The sequence below is a fragment of the Lolium rigidum genome, chromosome 7, assembly GCF_022539505.1.
Source record: "Lolium rigidum isolate FL_2022 chromosome 7, APGP_CSIRO_Lrig_0.1, whole genome shotgun sequence".
In the NCBI taxonomy this organism is placed as follows: domain Eukaryota; kingdom Viridiplantae; phylum Streptophyta; class Magnoliopsida; order Poales; family Poaceae; genus Lolium; species Lolium rigidum.
The window spans coordinates 110,056,346-110,069,823 of NC_061514.1; the positions used below are offsets into that span (position 1 = coordinate 110,056,346).

Consider the following 13,478-nt stretch of genomic DNA (forward strand, 5'->3'; position numbering starts at 1 on the left):
TCTAGTAGAAGAGAAAACATCAGTTCACTGCATCGCCCTCGATCAAATCGCTAGTCCAAGAATCAACATTACAATGTGGCGAGCTGCCGGCTGCCGCCACGGCGCCGTCGCCCTGTGCTGCTGCCTCCTTAGCGGCGCGTATATACGTACGCAGCTGGCTCGTGCCAGAGATGGGACACATGATGCCGGTGGCGGCCGCAGAGTCCGACAACGACGTGCACCTTTCCTCGAGAAGCGTCAACAGCACTGGAGGCGGTGGTGGTGGCGGGAGCATCCACTTCAAGATGCTCTGCAGCTTCGGCGACCGCATCTTCAAGAAGCGTCAGCAGCAGTTTCGGCAGCAATGGTGTCCACGGACTGGAGCCGACGGTGTCTGTCACCTGCGACGAGGAGCTGCTCCACGTCCGCGTCGCCGCGCTTCCGCTCCTACGTCTTTGGGCCGCAGCAGAACGCGCCGCGGTACACCACGTTGCGCCCTAGCCTGTCGTAGCCAATGTAGCTGTTACCCGCCAGTTGGGCAACTCGTCGCCGCATCGCCCTCGCAGTCTCGCACCTCTCCGCTGAACCAGCGCGTCGATGACAACCTAGCGAAGCGGGCGAGCACGGGCACCCATACCAACAGCGACGCGGGTAAATGCAAGCTCCAGGATGGCCACCTCCATGCACGAGCTCCAGGACGGCGCTGGCCTCCGATGGGACGGGCCGGCGTGGTGGACTGGAGGCGGCGGCGCGGAAGTCCTCGGTGTACCACACCGTGCGCGACTCCTTGCCGACGCAGGCCGCGCTCGAACGCCGCCAGTGCCGCCATGGACTCGCACCCGCCCTCGTACGCGCCGCACTTGCCCTCGAGATTGTCCTGCAGTGCCTGCACGCCAGCGCCTCCTCGTCGCTGACCTCCGTGCACGTCGGCCGACGACGACGGTGTGGAAGTCCACTCTCGACGGGTCGCCGCGGGCCTCCTCGAATAGCACCCTTCGTGTCACGGTGGTCGCACCGCCAGCAGCCACGCCGGCGGAGAGGACGGGAGACGGAGCAGCCACGCCGGCGGACCAGCCACGTCGGCCAGATTAAGGGGCCGCAAATCGGAGAGGACGGGAGACAGAGCAGGCGCGCCGGCGGCGGCGACGGAGGACTTTGAAGTGAGGAATTTTGAGGGTAGATGGGCAGCGGTGACCGCGGCAGTCGCTCCCTTTGTTTGGTCTGGTCTGGGAAGGAATCTCCGTGTCGGGCGGAGCAAAGGCCGGGAAAAGACAGCACTGAAGAAGTGCACGCATGACGCAACTGAATTCCTCCTCCTTTTCTTTTCTCCGGATCTCAAAGCAACCTCATATTCTGTACGGTACAGATTACTTCCTCACCCATTCTTGCGTGTACAAAATCCACACTCGAGGTATTTTGCAATCTATATTGATTTTGTATTTTGCATATTAATAATTTTTAGTAAAAACTTAGACAAATTTTACATGATTTGACTTTTTAAAAATAATATAGACATTACTCACTGGAACGGAGGTGGTAGTTGGTGCGTGGTGACATTGACAAAATCATACAAGCATCGTATCACACTACTCGAATGCGCGACTAATCGAAGTGTTAACAACAACCGTGTATAGGATACTACCAACGGTCACAGGTGGAGCTCAAGCCAGATAGTAGGGCGGGCCAGCCCAAAGAAGAGACAACACATTTTGTTTTGTTTCATGGACCAAATTTGTTCTCTATCTTCACTAGTTTCGGCTGAGCTGAGCGGGCCATGGTCCAGTTTGGCCACAACAGAGCTCCACCACTGCCAACGGTAGATACAGATAATGCAAAATACCCACTAAAAACTTGTACTACTATCGGGCTTGTTTACTTTAAAGGATTCACAAATAGAATTTGTAGGATTCTTACCCACAAAACATTTTCCTATAAAGTCATTTGGTTCAAAAGATTGAACCCTCCAAAACTACCATGAAATTATTTTTCTATACTACAATAACATATGATTTCTAGCAAGAGGTTAGACCTTATGGAAAAATTCCTATACTTTTATGACAACTATGGCATGTACTCAATCTATACAGAAATTTCCTGCGTTCTTTCTGTGGTGTAACCAAATGACTTGTACAACTAATTTCTGCGTTTTTTTATTCTTGTAACATTTTCACATGTTATGACATACTATTCCTGTGTTTTTCATATTCCCCTGCTTTTGAGGTCCTTTGAATCACCCTCAAGAAGGATTGCCCTTGCTAAGGATATTAGGTGAAAGTTGTCCAAGCAAATCGGCCATGAAAGCTCCAAAGAAATCAGATCAAGGCGGCGAAGTGGATGAGTTCCCGATCCAAATTAGATGATACCGTTTGCTAGCGTTGTAGTGTGTCTGTGCTAGTTCCTACCAAAGAAAAACAAATAATAAACGGGATATACTCTAGAATATCCCTACGGAGTAGTACCAGTAGGCAGTAGCACCGCTAGTGTGCGTGTCAGCGTGTGCATGGTCTCGGACCTAACATTCATTGAAAATCTTCGGAACGGCAACGCTCGCTGGCAACGTGCTGCAAAAGGTCAGAGAAGAAGCCTGGCACTTCTCTATGAAGCACTGGAACCTGACGCGAAAAGCGACAGGGTACCCGACTCACCTGGATGCGAGGAAGACGTCAGAGCTTGGAGAACGCACGCTGCAAATGTGCGTGTTTCTCTTTTTGCACCGCCCTCCTTCTGATACCTCATATTTGCAGTAACGTGCACGCACATGCTCGATATCGAATTAAATGGACCCGAGTGAGTATCGTTTTAGGCTAGCATTCTTCAGAAACACGGTACGGATCGCGTCGATAAAAACGTTCAGAGGCAGTAATAAGTATGCATAGTGCAAGAAAGATTAAATCTCTTTGGCTCCCTAACTCTAGTGATCTATTTATTTTTTAAAAATATTTATAAGTCAAAAAAATTTGAAAAAATTTCTACTCCCTTCAATCCATCATAAGTATCGGAGCTTTAGTATAGAGTTATACTACTAATTCTGTACTAAATCTCCGATCGTTATTATGGATCAGAGGGAGTAAGTTTAGTCAATTATGTATCCTACAAGGATGCGAAATGCCAAACTATTTCAGTTTTGGACAACACAAACATGAAAAAATCTGATACATTTGAAGTTTTTAAAAATTATGAAAAAATTCTACTCCCTTATGTCCACCGTAAGTGCAGGAGATTTAGTACAGGTTTATAATACTATTTTTATACTAAATCCCGGACTATTATTATGGATCAATGGGAGTAGATGTAGTCAATTATGTGTTCTACAAGGATGCGAAATGGTAATGCCAAATTATTCTAATTTTGGGCTAGGCAAACATGAAAAAATCTGATAAACATTAAGTTTTTAAAATATACACTATTCACTATATTTAGATCCATGCTTTATTTTTATTTTTGTGTAGCTCTGAATACAAAGCATTTGAAATTAAGATTTTGCATTTCCATATGATATTTCATTGACTAGATTTAGAATTACTCTTTTATATTTGGAATTTATAAAAAACGATTTTTTATACGAAAAGTGTCTTTGGCTCATGGGCACCAGTGCTCCTGCTGTTTAAAAAAATTCGAAAATCATACATATTTGTTTCAAAAAAATCTGAAAATAAATCTGAACATAATAAATGACGTAACCTACAAACGTGTAAAATTTCAATATGAAATTCTTTATATTGTAGACTACACAAAAAAAGACAAAATCTGTTAAAATTTGGAGATTTGAAATATCAACACTCAGATCCACACGTTTGTTATTTTTGTGTAGCCCAGAATTTTTTGTATTTAAAATTAAAATTTTGCATGTTTATGGGAAAACTCATTGGCTACACCATGATTTGTTCTCTAATTTTTTTGAAACACATAATATGATTTTTATTTTTTCTAAAATAGCAGGAGCACTGGTGCCCAGGAGCACCAAATCTCTGTCCTTTTTTATAACAAAATATTAGTGGTGCTCGGAAGGCAAAAATCCTTAATTAAGAAAAGATGTTAAACTCGGGGGGCTTTTTTAGCATTTATCCAATGCAAGATCCAAGAACAAAAACAAATTGCGAATAAATAAACGCGAGTCTGCAGCGCACCCGCCTTCCCTTCGCTCCCCTCCCCTGCATCACCGCGCTCACACCTCCCTTCTCTGCTCCCTCCGGCCTCGCCCAAACGCGAGATCTCGCAGCGCCACCCGCCGGCCGGTGATCCACACAGACCTCGCGCGCGTGCCTTGAGCGGAGCCGAAGCAACCGGACGGCGCCGAGCCGGCAGTGCCAGATTCGCCCGGTGCCCGACGCTCAGGTGGGGCTAGATCCCGCCCACCGATCCCAACTCCTCCGAGGTACTGTCGTGTGCACGCGTCCATTGAATCTCTTCGTCGTTCAACTCATTTCCGCGACTCTGGAACCTGTTTCGGGCAGCCTGGCCCTGTGATCCAGTGGCGTGGGTAGCAGCACGCGGTTGCTTTGCATTTGGTAGTGAGTTAGCTGTCCTGCGTCATTTTTACGGGTTTTGTGATCCGTCGTGGATTAGCTAGCTGCTGTCGGGGGCTCAAATAGGCATTTTTAAGTTGCTATGTGTTCTGTATGTTCACGGCAATGCCACTTTTGTTCAAAAAATTCATTTCTGAGCTGGTACGCATGATTTTTTCTCGGCATGTTGTGAATTTGAACGGGAATGCTAGTAGTCGCTTCTTGTTAATCGTTTTGTGGTCATTAGGTTGCTTGCTTTAAATTTCAAGTGTCTTGGTTACAGGTGTGCGCAGGGAAACCATTACATGTCACGGCTTTAGAGTGATACACATCTCTTGCCGGTGCTGTTTGTGGTTCTGCTGGTCCTGGTTGGCGTGAGAAGATGCAGAGGAATGGGGCGCTGGAATGCAGCGTCTGCCACTCCAAGGTGGTGGCGCCGAGCCCCAGGAGCATATCAAGGGCATATGACAAGCACAAGAGCAAGATATCGTCCAAACAGCGCGTGCTCACGTTCCTTCTCGTGTCCGGGGACTGCGTCTTGGTCGGCCTCCAGGTATTTCTGTCCCGATGCTGATGTTTAACTTCATGTTGGCTAAACAATGCCTGTTTGGATGGGATTGAGTTTGCCATAATTTTACTGAAAATAGTGTGACACGAGAATAAGAATAAATATCAATGTTATGTGATGGTCCTGATAGAGTACAGTTTTCGCCTGGTAGAGAATGGGTTAAAAGAAGATACACGCACTACTTTAGGTTTGCTTGTGCCCAATTTTCGGTAGATCATTTTTTCCTACAAATGGCAGACATCTCCAGTATTTGTTCTGTAGTGTTGCCATCAGATTCAAACCATTATTTACCTTAAAATAGGAACCATTTTTCAAAAATGTTATTGGCACTTTGGCAGATCTGGTAACATTTACTAAAGTAAATTCTAAACAGATCTATGACTGTCTGTACATTTTTAATGTTGATTTCTCGACAAATAGATAGCAAATGTAGAATGTATCTTATTGCAGAAAACTTACAACTTTGCTAATTATTTACTTTGCTCTGCAGCCTATCCTTGTCTTTATGTGCAAGGTTGATGGGAAGTTTAAGTTCAGTCCTATGAGCGTCAACTTTTTGACGGAAGTTGCAAAAGTTTTCTTTGCTATCATAATGCTAATAATCCAGGTTAGTTTTTGCTGACCCATGCTTTCGTCAGTTACTATTTGTGTTTGTATTCTGCAATGGACCATCAATTTTTTGTGCATTGTTGGTAATTCCGCCAACTGCCAATCAAAGTGTTGTAGGAACTAAAATTTCATTTTCATTATACAAGCAAGACAGCAAAACTGTGGGGGATTTACACATGATAATTTTTTGTGTGATCTGTTGCGCTTGAATCGGTACCCCTAATGTTGTTGCTCTTCTATTTGACAGTCTAGAAAACAGAAGGTTGGGGAGAAGCCACTTCTGTCGCTTTCGACCTTTGTACAGGTGATTTATCTTTTAGAAGATATTGCACTCTTTTGTTGATGCCTTGAACAGTGCTCAACATGCACTAAATTTAAAATATCTTACTTGTGCTGCTAATTTTACACAGCATGTAGGTAGAGTAAGTGTTGCTCATATCTTCTGTTGTATTTGGGCCCAACTGACTTGCATTCACATTTCTTTTATCCTATTTATTTAATTATTTATTACATGCCTATAACTTTTTGACATGTCATATAACTATTTTATTCGTCATTCCCTTTCCTGTGTAGGAAGCCCGTAACAATGTACTATTAGCTATTCCTGCTCTACTATATGCCATCAACAACTACCTAAAGTTTACCATGCAGGTAAAAGTTCATTGAATTAGCTGAAATTTCATTCTTTTGTGATGTGTACTTATATTCTCTAGTTTTCTTCATCAAACATTTTGGTACTTTTGATATTTGTGAAGCTTACAGTATATTTTTGGTATATACTTTATTGAACATTTCTTATAAAATGTATGCATATTTTTAAGTATGATAGTGTAAATTAATGACCAGAAGAGTCTCTGGTCTTTCTTTGGAAGCAAATTGGGATGAAACCTTGCGTTTTGCTTAATGAATTAAAAAATGCCACATCTAATTGAATGTTCAACCAGCTGGATTCAAATTCTGATGGTAACAGGTATCAGCCAGACAGCAGGAATTTTTGTTGGTACCATTTTATCGGAACTCTTGTCTTTACATGATTTTCTATAGGTCTTTTAGTTATGCCTTTCTTTCTTTTACTTGGCATTGGCAAGCAAGGGATAAAAGAAATTATTTAAAGAAATAAACCAAAGCCATTATATTAGGAGTGCGGCTCAATGCATCTATCCTTTTTTCTTTCCTTCAGAATTTCCATTTTTTAGTTTGGACATGGCGCCTTTGCTGCCTTCCTGTGTGGTTTATATTATTCTATGCTAAATCCATACATCATGCAATATTTTCTATGCTTCTTAGTTACAATTATTATACTTCTGTTGGCTGTGTGCATCCCTAGACGCAGAGGCCAAAAATAATTCTTCCATTATCTAAACAAAATGCTGTTATACTTACTATGCAGTTATACTTCAACCCCTCGACTGTGAAGATGCTAAGCAACCTGAAGGTACTCATTTTTCGTGCATTTCCATGTTCTCGTGCTTAACCATGCGGTGTCAGAGGATGTATGCTTGCCCGTGTTTGGCAAATGTAAAATTATTGATATCATACTTGCTGCTATACAATCCAGGTCCTTGTCATAGCTGTCCTCCTAAAATTGATAATGAGAAGGAAATTCTCTATAATTCAGGTGAGCATGGGTTTAGCATCGCTACTATTTATATATCTTCATTAAGGATAATTATTACAGTTATTATACTGACTCTGCAGCTGTGTGCATCTGAGAATTTACCTCATTTAGGTCTTCTTCAGTAGAAAAACTATTAATGGTTTCTTATGGGAATATATTATATTTAATTTACATCTTTACTCTGTTAGAAGTTTCAAATCATTAGGCAAGTTACATTTTTTCCAGAGTTTTGTTTTCCCTGTTTGCCAATATCAGTTGTTACCGATGGTAGTTGACAAATCAGCTGTGACTCTGAATCTGTTAAAAATGAACCTTGTTAATAGGTGCAACTTCAATAAAATCAAATGTAGGAAGAACTAGCGCACAAAAGTATGTGTTCGGCAAAACTCTGTCACTCATATGCTGTTGATGATATTGATATATGACCTCTTTCTCTTCTGATGGACATCAGTGGGAAGCCCTTGCTCTGTTGCTTATTGGAATCAGTGTGAATCAACTACGCTCAATGCCCGAGGGTGCCAAAACTTTTGGTCTTCCTGTCACCGCAATTGCATACATATACACACTAATATTTGTAAGTTTCTTGAACTGTTTGCGCTGTATTTATGTTGCTTCAAATGACTGAACCATTATTGGACCAACGTTCATGCATATATATATTCATGTGAAATTGTAGGTCACTGTCCCATCGTTTGCCTCTGTCTACAATGAGTATGCCTTGAAAAGCCAGTTCGACACAAACATCTATCTGCAGGTAATTTCAGCTAAAGGCTTGGCTTCCTGCTCTTTCGTCAGACTGATATGAGATATGCACTTTACCCATTTACTTTTTCGTCCGTCATTTTTCTCTTTAATTCACACCAGTTCTTTAACATAATTTCAGAATGTGTTTCTGTATGGATATGGTGCATTTTTTAACTTCCTTGGCATCCTAGGGACTGTCATACTAGAAGGTAAACACATATGACATGAAAACTGTTATACATTATGACTGTTGTACTAAATATGGCTGTTATGCTCAAAGCTCAATATGAGTGTGCCTGGGAAAATAGGATTCTATATGATATTTTCCAAGTAGTTTTTAGGTTTACATGAACATTGTAAACCGCATGGTGTTTCTGTTTTCCCCGTGAGGTTACAAATCAAAGGCAATTAGATGGCTGCTTAGTGCTTGATATATTGATCAACATGTCTTGCTGTGAACTATGGCTTGAGCATCATAGATCCTACAGAAATATTATAAGTTCGGAAACCGGGAACTTGAGCCATGTGCTCTTGTACATTTGTTATTTTTTACTTCTTTGAACACAAATGATGTCATGAATGGCCTGGCACATCTTATGTTTCCTTGTAACTATTGGCTATTGCAGCACAAGCTGTGTACGATATAACTTTGCCCAATTTGTTTTCAGGGCCAGAGAGTTTTGATATCCTTCGAGGGCATTCAAGAGCCACAATTTTTCTCATTTGTAACAATGCCGCACAAGGAATACTCTCTTCGTTCTTCTTCAAGTATGCAGGTAATGGATGATATACATATAACTCTCATACATATTTTGTTCTACCTGACCTTGAATCATAATCTCAGACTGTATACACACTTCTTTGCATGCTTTCATAATATCATATTTCCGAATGATTAACTGTGATCATACTGCAGATACAATTTTGAAGAAGTACTCATCAACAGTGGCCACAATTTTCACTGGTCTAGCATCTGCTGCATTTTTGGGACATACCTTGACTATTAACTTTCTCCTAGGCATCTCAATAGTCTTTATTTCAATGCACCAGGTGATTGTTCTTTTTTTATTCTTTAGCTTGTTGTGCTGAGTTGATGCTTACTCTTAGCTGAACTTATATAAAAGCTATTTCTGTTCAGTTTTTCTCTCCACTAGCCAAAGTCAAAGATGACAAACCAGCTGGAACTTCAGAATTGGAGAAACATAGGTAAATATTCCTTTTGCCTTGTTTTTTCTACTTTATTTTAATGCCATATGAAGTGAAGTATCAAAGTGTCAACCTTACAATTTTTGTAAGTTCTTTTTCGAGAAAACACAATAGACTATTGCGTTTCATTTCATTGAAAAGGCAGAGTTCAGATTTACAATCCTCCTAAGTTCTTGGAGTAGTTATAGTTAAATTTCTTGTCTGGTATCTTCGGCATGGTGCTATATTCATGCGTTAATTAAATTTTTAATTGATTCTCTCGGCTAGCTCTAATGTGCATAATAAATGGTCTTAGCACGAATTTGTGAAATTTGCAAATATTTCTGAAAATCTAGTCTGATAATTTTTTTTGGCAGGTTGTCTGACTCTTCTTTTGTAAATATGACTGCTGGTGCTGATGATGTAAGTGCAACATTGCTTGATAAATATATTTTAGAAATATATATTCTGTTCTATTGACTTATTTCCGTTGCTTGCCATTGTTTCAGGCAAGCCTCCTTGGCCCAACTGATGATGATAGAAAACCATTGTTGCCTACTTAACATTATACTTGAGGTGAGTCGTACTTTTGACTTTCCTCGTAAAAAAAACGACCAACAGGTGTAACACCTATTGCATTTTATTTAGAAGATACTACCGTGAGTACCCAGGTGGGCTGGGAGAGCATGTTCGCCCAGTTCTACTCTTATGAGAGAAGTCACTTGTTTACTTTGTAAATCATGCATTTAACAACTATTATGGTCTGAACCTTGAAAACAATAGTTTGGAATTGTTCATTTATGGTGGCACAACAGTAAAATTAAATGTCTAATGAACAACCATTTTGCTGCCATTGTAACTGGTACTTGTCAGAGTTCAGCTATGCGAACAAGTATACTAATGAGAAATGTAACCTAGAGTGGTTCTACTGGCTTACGGCAACCTAATAGTCCATATTGCTTGTTTGTCATAAAAAAGAAAGCACTTCCATTCTACTATTGTACCAAACAAAACATAAGGTACTCCCAACTGATGTGGGTTACATCAACCTAAGAATCTGTAATGTTTGTTTGTCAACAAAACTAAAACGTTTTGTTCGTTCTATCAATTGGTGTTATATTCATCACACATAAATAAAACTCGTTAATATGTATGGCATCTCATTCTCGCGAGTTTTGATGAACTTGTTTCCTTTTTTGTTCTGCAGGTAGTTATAGAAGAGAATTCTTTTTGCCGGGAACCACACACTTTATGTAGCATGGTAGATTGAATCATACACTCTTGTACACTGTAAAAGCAAAGGAAATATATTTATATGTAAGAGGCCATCGGATTCTTTCTTTCTTTTTTCACCCCAAGTTTCTTGGGGCAACAAATGAGGGCTGGCATATTTCACATATTCCATACGAATTCACTGATACGAAACAATAGTTCTTCTCCTTTTTCATTTTGCAGAACTGATGTACTGAATATTTTGTCAGCAGGATATCCATCTGTGCTGACCATTTGTACCATTAAATAACTAGTACTACACAACTGATTTTCATGACAAGCTCAGCATCTGCCCATAAATGTTTCTCCACGCAAAAAAAAAAAAAATCTAAATATGATCACTTTATCATTACCACCTATACAAATGTGATTGTCCTTCAGAAACGTCCATGATAAATTGTTCTACGCCTCGTTTCTGTCGACAGGCAACAGCTTACATTCAACCAAAACTCTAAACTTCTTTTGTGTGGCAACTGCTACATAGAAAGTCACAGTAGTACATGCAACAGGGTGAGCAACGGCAAAAACTTCTCCCCACACGATCATCAGACCACGCCCTGCTGGTCCCGCACGACGGCGTAGTTGATCACGCGGGCGATGGTGCCCATGGACGGCCGGTAGGTGGGATCATACTGGAGGCACTGCACAGCAATTCTCCCCAGCTGCGGCGGATCAAGGCACCAGATTTTGCAGGGTTAGATCAGGTAATCAGATGTGGCAAAGACAAGATGTAACCTTGTGGAGAGAGAAGAGAGAGAGACCTTGAGAGCTCCGGTAGGAGGGTACCGGTTGCCGAGCCTGGGGTCGATGCATTCCTGAGCTCTGTCTTCTGTTAGCAGAGGAGATGCCTGGTATATGTACGGGGGAAGGAGACAATGAAAATTTGTTTGGGGACAAAATGGATAATGCAATTTTGTCTGTAAGTTAACTCATTTCTGTCTTATTTAGAAGTTAGTTGCATTGAACTGAAATTACAATTTGCTCAGAAAGAAAGAAAAAAAACGATTAGTCTGCGCCAAGAATCTCTTAAACCTTCCATGAATAAGCCCTCAGTTGATTCATTGCTAGTTTGTTAGGTTGGCAAGTAGGGACGATGAACCAACTTCCCAACTGACAATTTGATCGTGCATATCGGTAAGCTTTTATATGATCATCGAGTACGTATATCTTTACCAGCAACCAAGGAATGGTCCAACCTTCTAGTAAGAGTGTAAGACAGAAAATGGAGTCCAAAATGAGAAGAGGGAAAATATGCCATTGCTGAGTGCTCACCCAGTTGACGAGGCTTCGCTGCCCCTGCGGCAACGTCCGGTCCAACGGCTTCCTGCCCGTCAGCAGCTCCAGAAGAACGATCCCGAAGCTGTACACGTCGCTCTTGTCGGTCATCAGACCCGTCATGGCGTACCTGAACATTCGGTGCCCGATTAAATCAGCATTGCAGATCAGGAACCAAGCAAATTCATCAAACTCGAACAAGTAATAACTACTGTAAGGAGGATGCCGGCGGCAGGATGTGGATTCGGCACTTACTCCGGCGCCTGGTAGCCGAAGGATCCGAGCGTGTGCTCGGAGCGGTTGAGCCGTGCCATGTCGGCGGCCTGGCTGAACATGTTGTAGTCGGCGATCTTGGCCCTCATGCCGTCGAAGAGCAGCACGTTGGTGGAGCGCACGTCCTTGTGCGTCACCGGCGGCGACGCCTTCTCGTGGAGGTACTCCAGCCCCCTCGCCGAGTCGAGCGCGATCTGCACCCGGTGCGCCCAGCTCAGCACCGGTCTCGCGTCCTCCTCCTCCCGCGCCGCCGTGCCGTCCCTCGGCCCTGCCACGACGCCGCCGCTGTGTGTCAGTGCATAATAACTCAAGAAGGCTGAGAAGGGCGGCTACTAGCCAGTTGCAGTGGACCCCGTACCGTGGAGGGCGTCGTGGAGGGTGCCCATGGTGGCGAACTCGTAGACGAGCACGCGGAGGTCGCCGCTGATGGTGTACCCCAGCAGCCTGACGAAGCTCTCGTGCCGCAGCTTGGAGGCGACGGAGAGCTGCCTGAGGAAGACGTCGTTGGAGGCGTGCTTGGACGGCTTCTCGAGCCGCTTGACCACGGCGAGCCTGGCGCTCCGCAGCGTGACCTTGTACACCTTGGCGTAGGACCCCTCCCCGACCAGCCGCTCGCTGGCGAAGTTCTCCGTGAGCTCGTTGATCTCCTTGAGCGCCACCGCCGGCACCTCCACGGTGAGCGGCTCGTCCTCCACGGCAGGGGCGGCGGCGCGGCGCGACCGTCTCCGTTTCTCTGAGCACGTAACGACGGAAGCGAAATTAATCAACTGTTGCGCGCGACTGCATGCACGGAATTGAATTAAACGAGCGAAACCGCGCGCATGCTCGATCTTCGCTTACCGGCCGGCTCCGGCGGGTAGGAGTCGAGATCCTCGGGGTCCTTCCTCCCGAGCCGAGGCAAGCAGCCGCCGTCGGCGAACAGGTTCTTCACGCTCTCCAACCACCTCATCGTCGCCGGCGGCGGCACGGAAGAAACGGCACCGGGGCTCGATCGATCAGCGCCTCAGCCTAGCTAGCTAGGTACGACAGGTTTGAACGAACGAACGAAGGAAATGGCTAAGATCGATGAGGCTGACCAGATGTTGTCCACTCTTATCGCGCGGAATCTACCGATACTGATCGATCGAGTTGCTGAATTTTTCCTGCCTACCTCTTTGTGGACGACATCGCTGCAGGGAAGCTCACGGTGACAGGCATGGAGGGAACAAAGGACAAAGTAGACAGACTTGGGAGAGGACCGTCGTGACATCCTGCGCGGACTAACTCGCGCGCGGGGGACCCGCCCGTGGAACGTAACGTTAACGTTCAAGTACTGGGCCGTTGGACCAAGTCTCACCTCCTTCTCTCTCGATCATGCCGTTCAAAAGTTCATTCAGGATGGACTAACGAGGTGCTCGAAATCTCGAATCATTAAGAGGCTTGTTAAACTTATGATAGTTAAGCCTCAGAT

At 43.7% G+C, this 13,478-nt stretch overlaps 2 protein-coding genes across 2 annotated transcripts; one reads left to right on the forward strand and one right to left on the reverse strand.

The window, feature by feature from the left end:
- The first annotated feature begins 4,290 nt into the window (after positions 1-4,290).
- On the forward strand, positions 4,291-10,636 carry LOC124674069 (CMP-sialic acid transporter 4-like). Its single transcript, XM_047210102.1, has 16 exons — positions 4,291-4,354; positions 4,768-5,037; positions 5,543-5,659; positions 5,909-5,965; positions 6,235-6,312; positions 7,052-7,096; positions 7,220-7,279; positions 7,731-7,853; positions 7,956-8,033; positions 8,163-8,232; positions 8,692-8,799; positions 8,940-9,073; positions 9,162-9,229; positions 9,586-9,631; positions 9,718-9,784; positions 10,416-10,636. The coding sequence occupies exons 2-15, from the start codon at positions 4,867-4,869 to the stop codon at positions 9,769-9,771; spliced, it is 1,209 nt and encodes a 402-aa protein (XP_047066058.1). The 5' UTR covers positions 4,291-4,354; positions 4,768-4,866; the 3' UTR covers positions 9,772-9,784; positions 10,416-10,636.
- On the reverse strand, positions 10,624-13,198 carry LOC124674070 (PTI1-like tyrosine-protein kinase 3). Its single transcript, XM_047210103.1, has 6 exons — positions 12,869-13,198; positions 12,387-12,761; positions 12,011-12,296; positions 11,753-11,885; positions 11,242-11,328; positions 10,624-11,142 (listed from the first exon to the last, which is right to left on the reverse strand). The coding sequence occupies exons 1-6, from the start codon at positions 12,975-12,977 to the stop codon at positions 11,026-11,028; spliced, it is 1,107 nt and encodes a 368-aa protein (XP_047066059.1). The 5' UTR covers positions 12,978-13,198; the 3' UTR covers positions 10,624-11,025.
- Between the last annotated feature and the right edge of the window lie 280 nt (positions 13,199-13,478).

Excerpts from the sequence above, each read along its gene's own strand:
- LOC124674069 (XM_047210102.1), top strand. The coding sequence starts at position 4,867 with ATGCAGAGGAATGGGGCGCTGGAATGCAGCGTCTGCCACTCCAAGGTG. Across the intron at positions 8,800-8,939 it reads GTTCTTCTTCAAGTATGCAG|ATACAATTTTGAAGAAGTAC; the intron begins GTAATGGATGAT and ends ATCATACTGCAG. Across the intron at positions 9,632-9,717 it reads TGACTGCTGGTGCTGATGAT|GCAAGCCTCCTTGGCCCAAC; the intron begins GTAAGTGCAACA and ends CCATTGTTTCAG.
- LOC124674070 (XM_047210103.1), bottom strand. The coding sequence starts at position 12,977 with ATGAGGTGGTTGGAGAGCGTGAAGAACCTGTTCGCCGACGGCGGCTGC. Across the intron at positions 12,297-12,386 it reads CCTCCACGACGCCCTCCACG|GGCCGAGGGACGGCACGGCG; the intron begins GTACGGGGTCCA and ends GCGTCGTGGCAG. Across the intron at positions 11,329-11,752 it reads AGCGAAGCCTCGTCAACTGG|GCATCTCCTCTGCTAACAGA; the intron begins GTGAGCACTCAG and ends TACATATACCAG.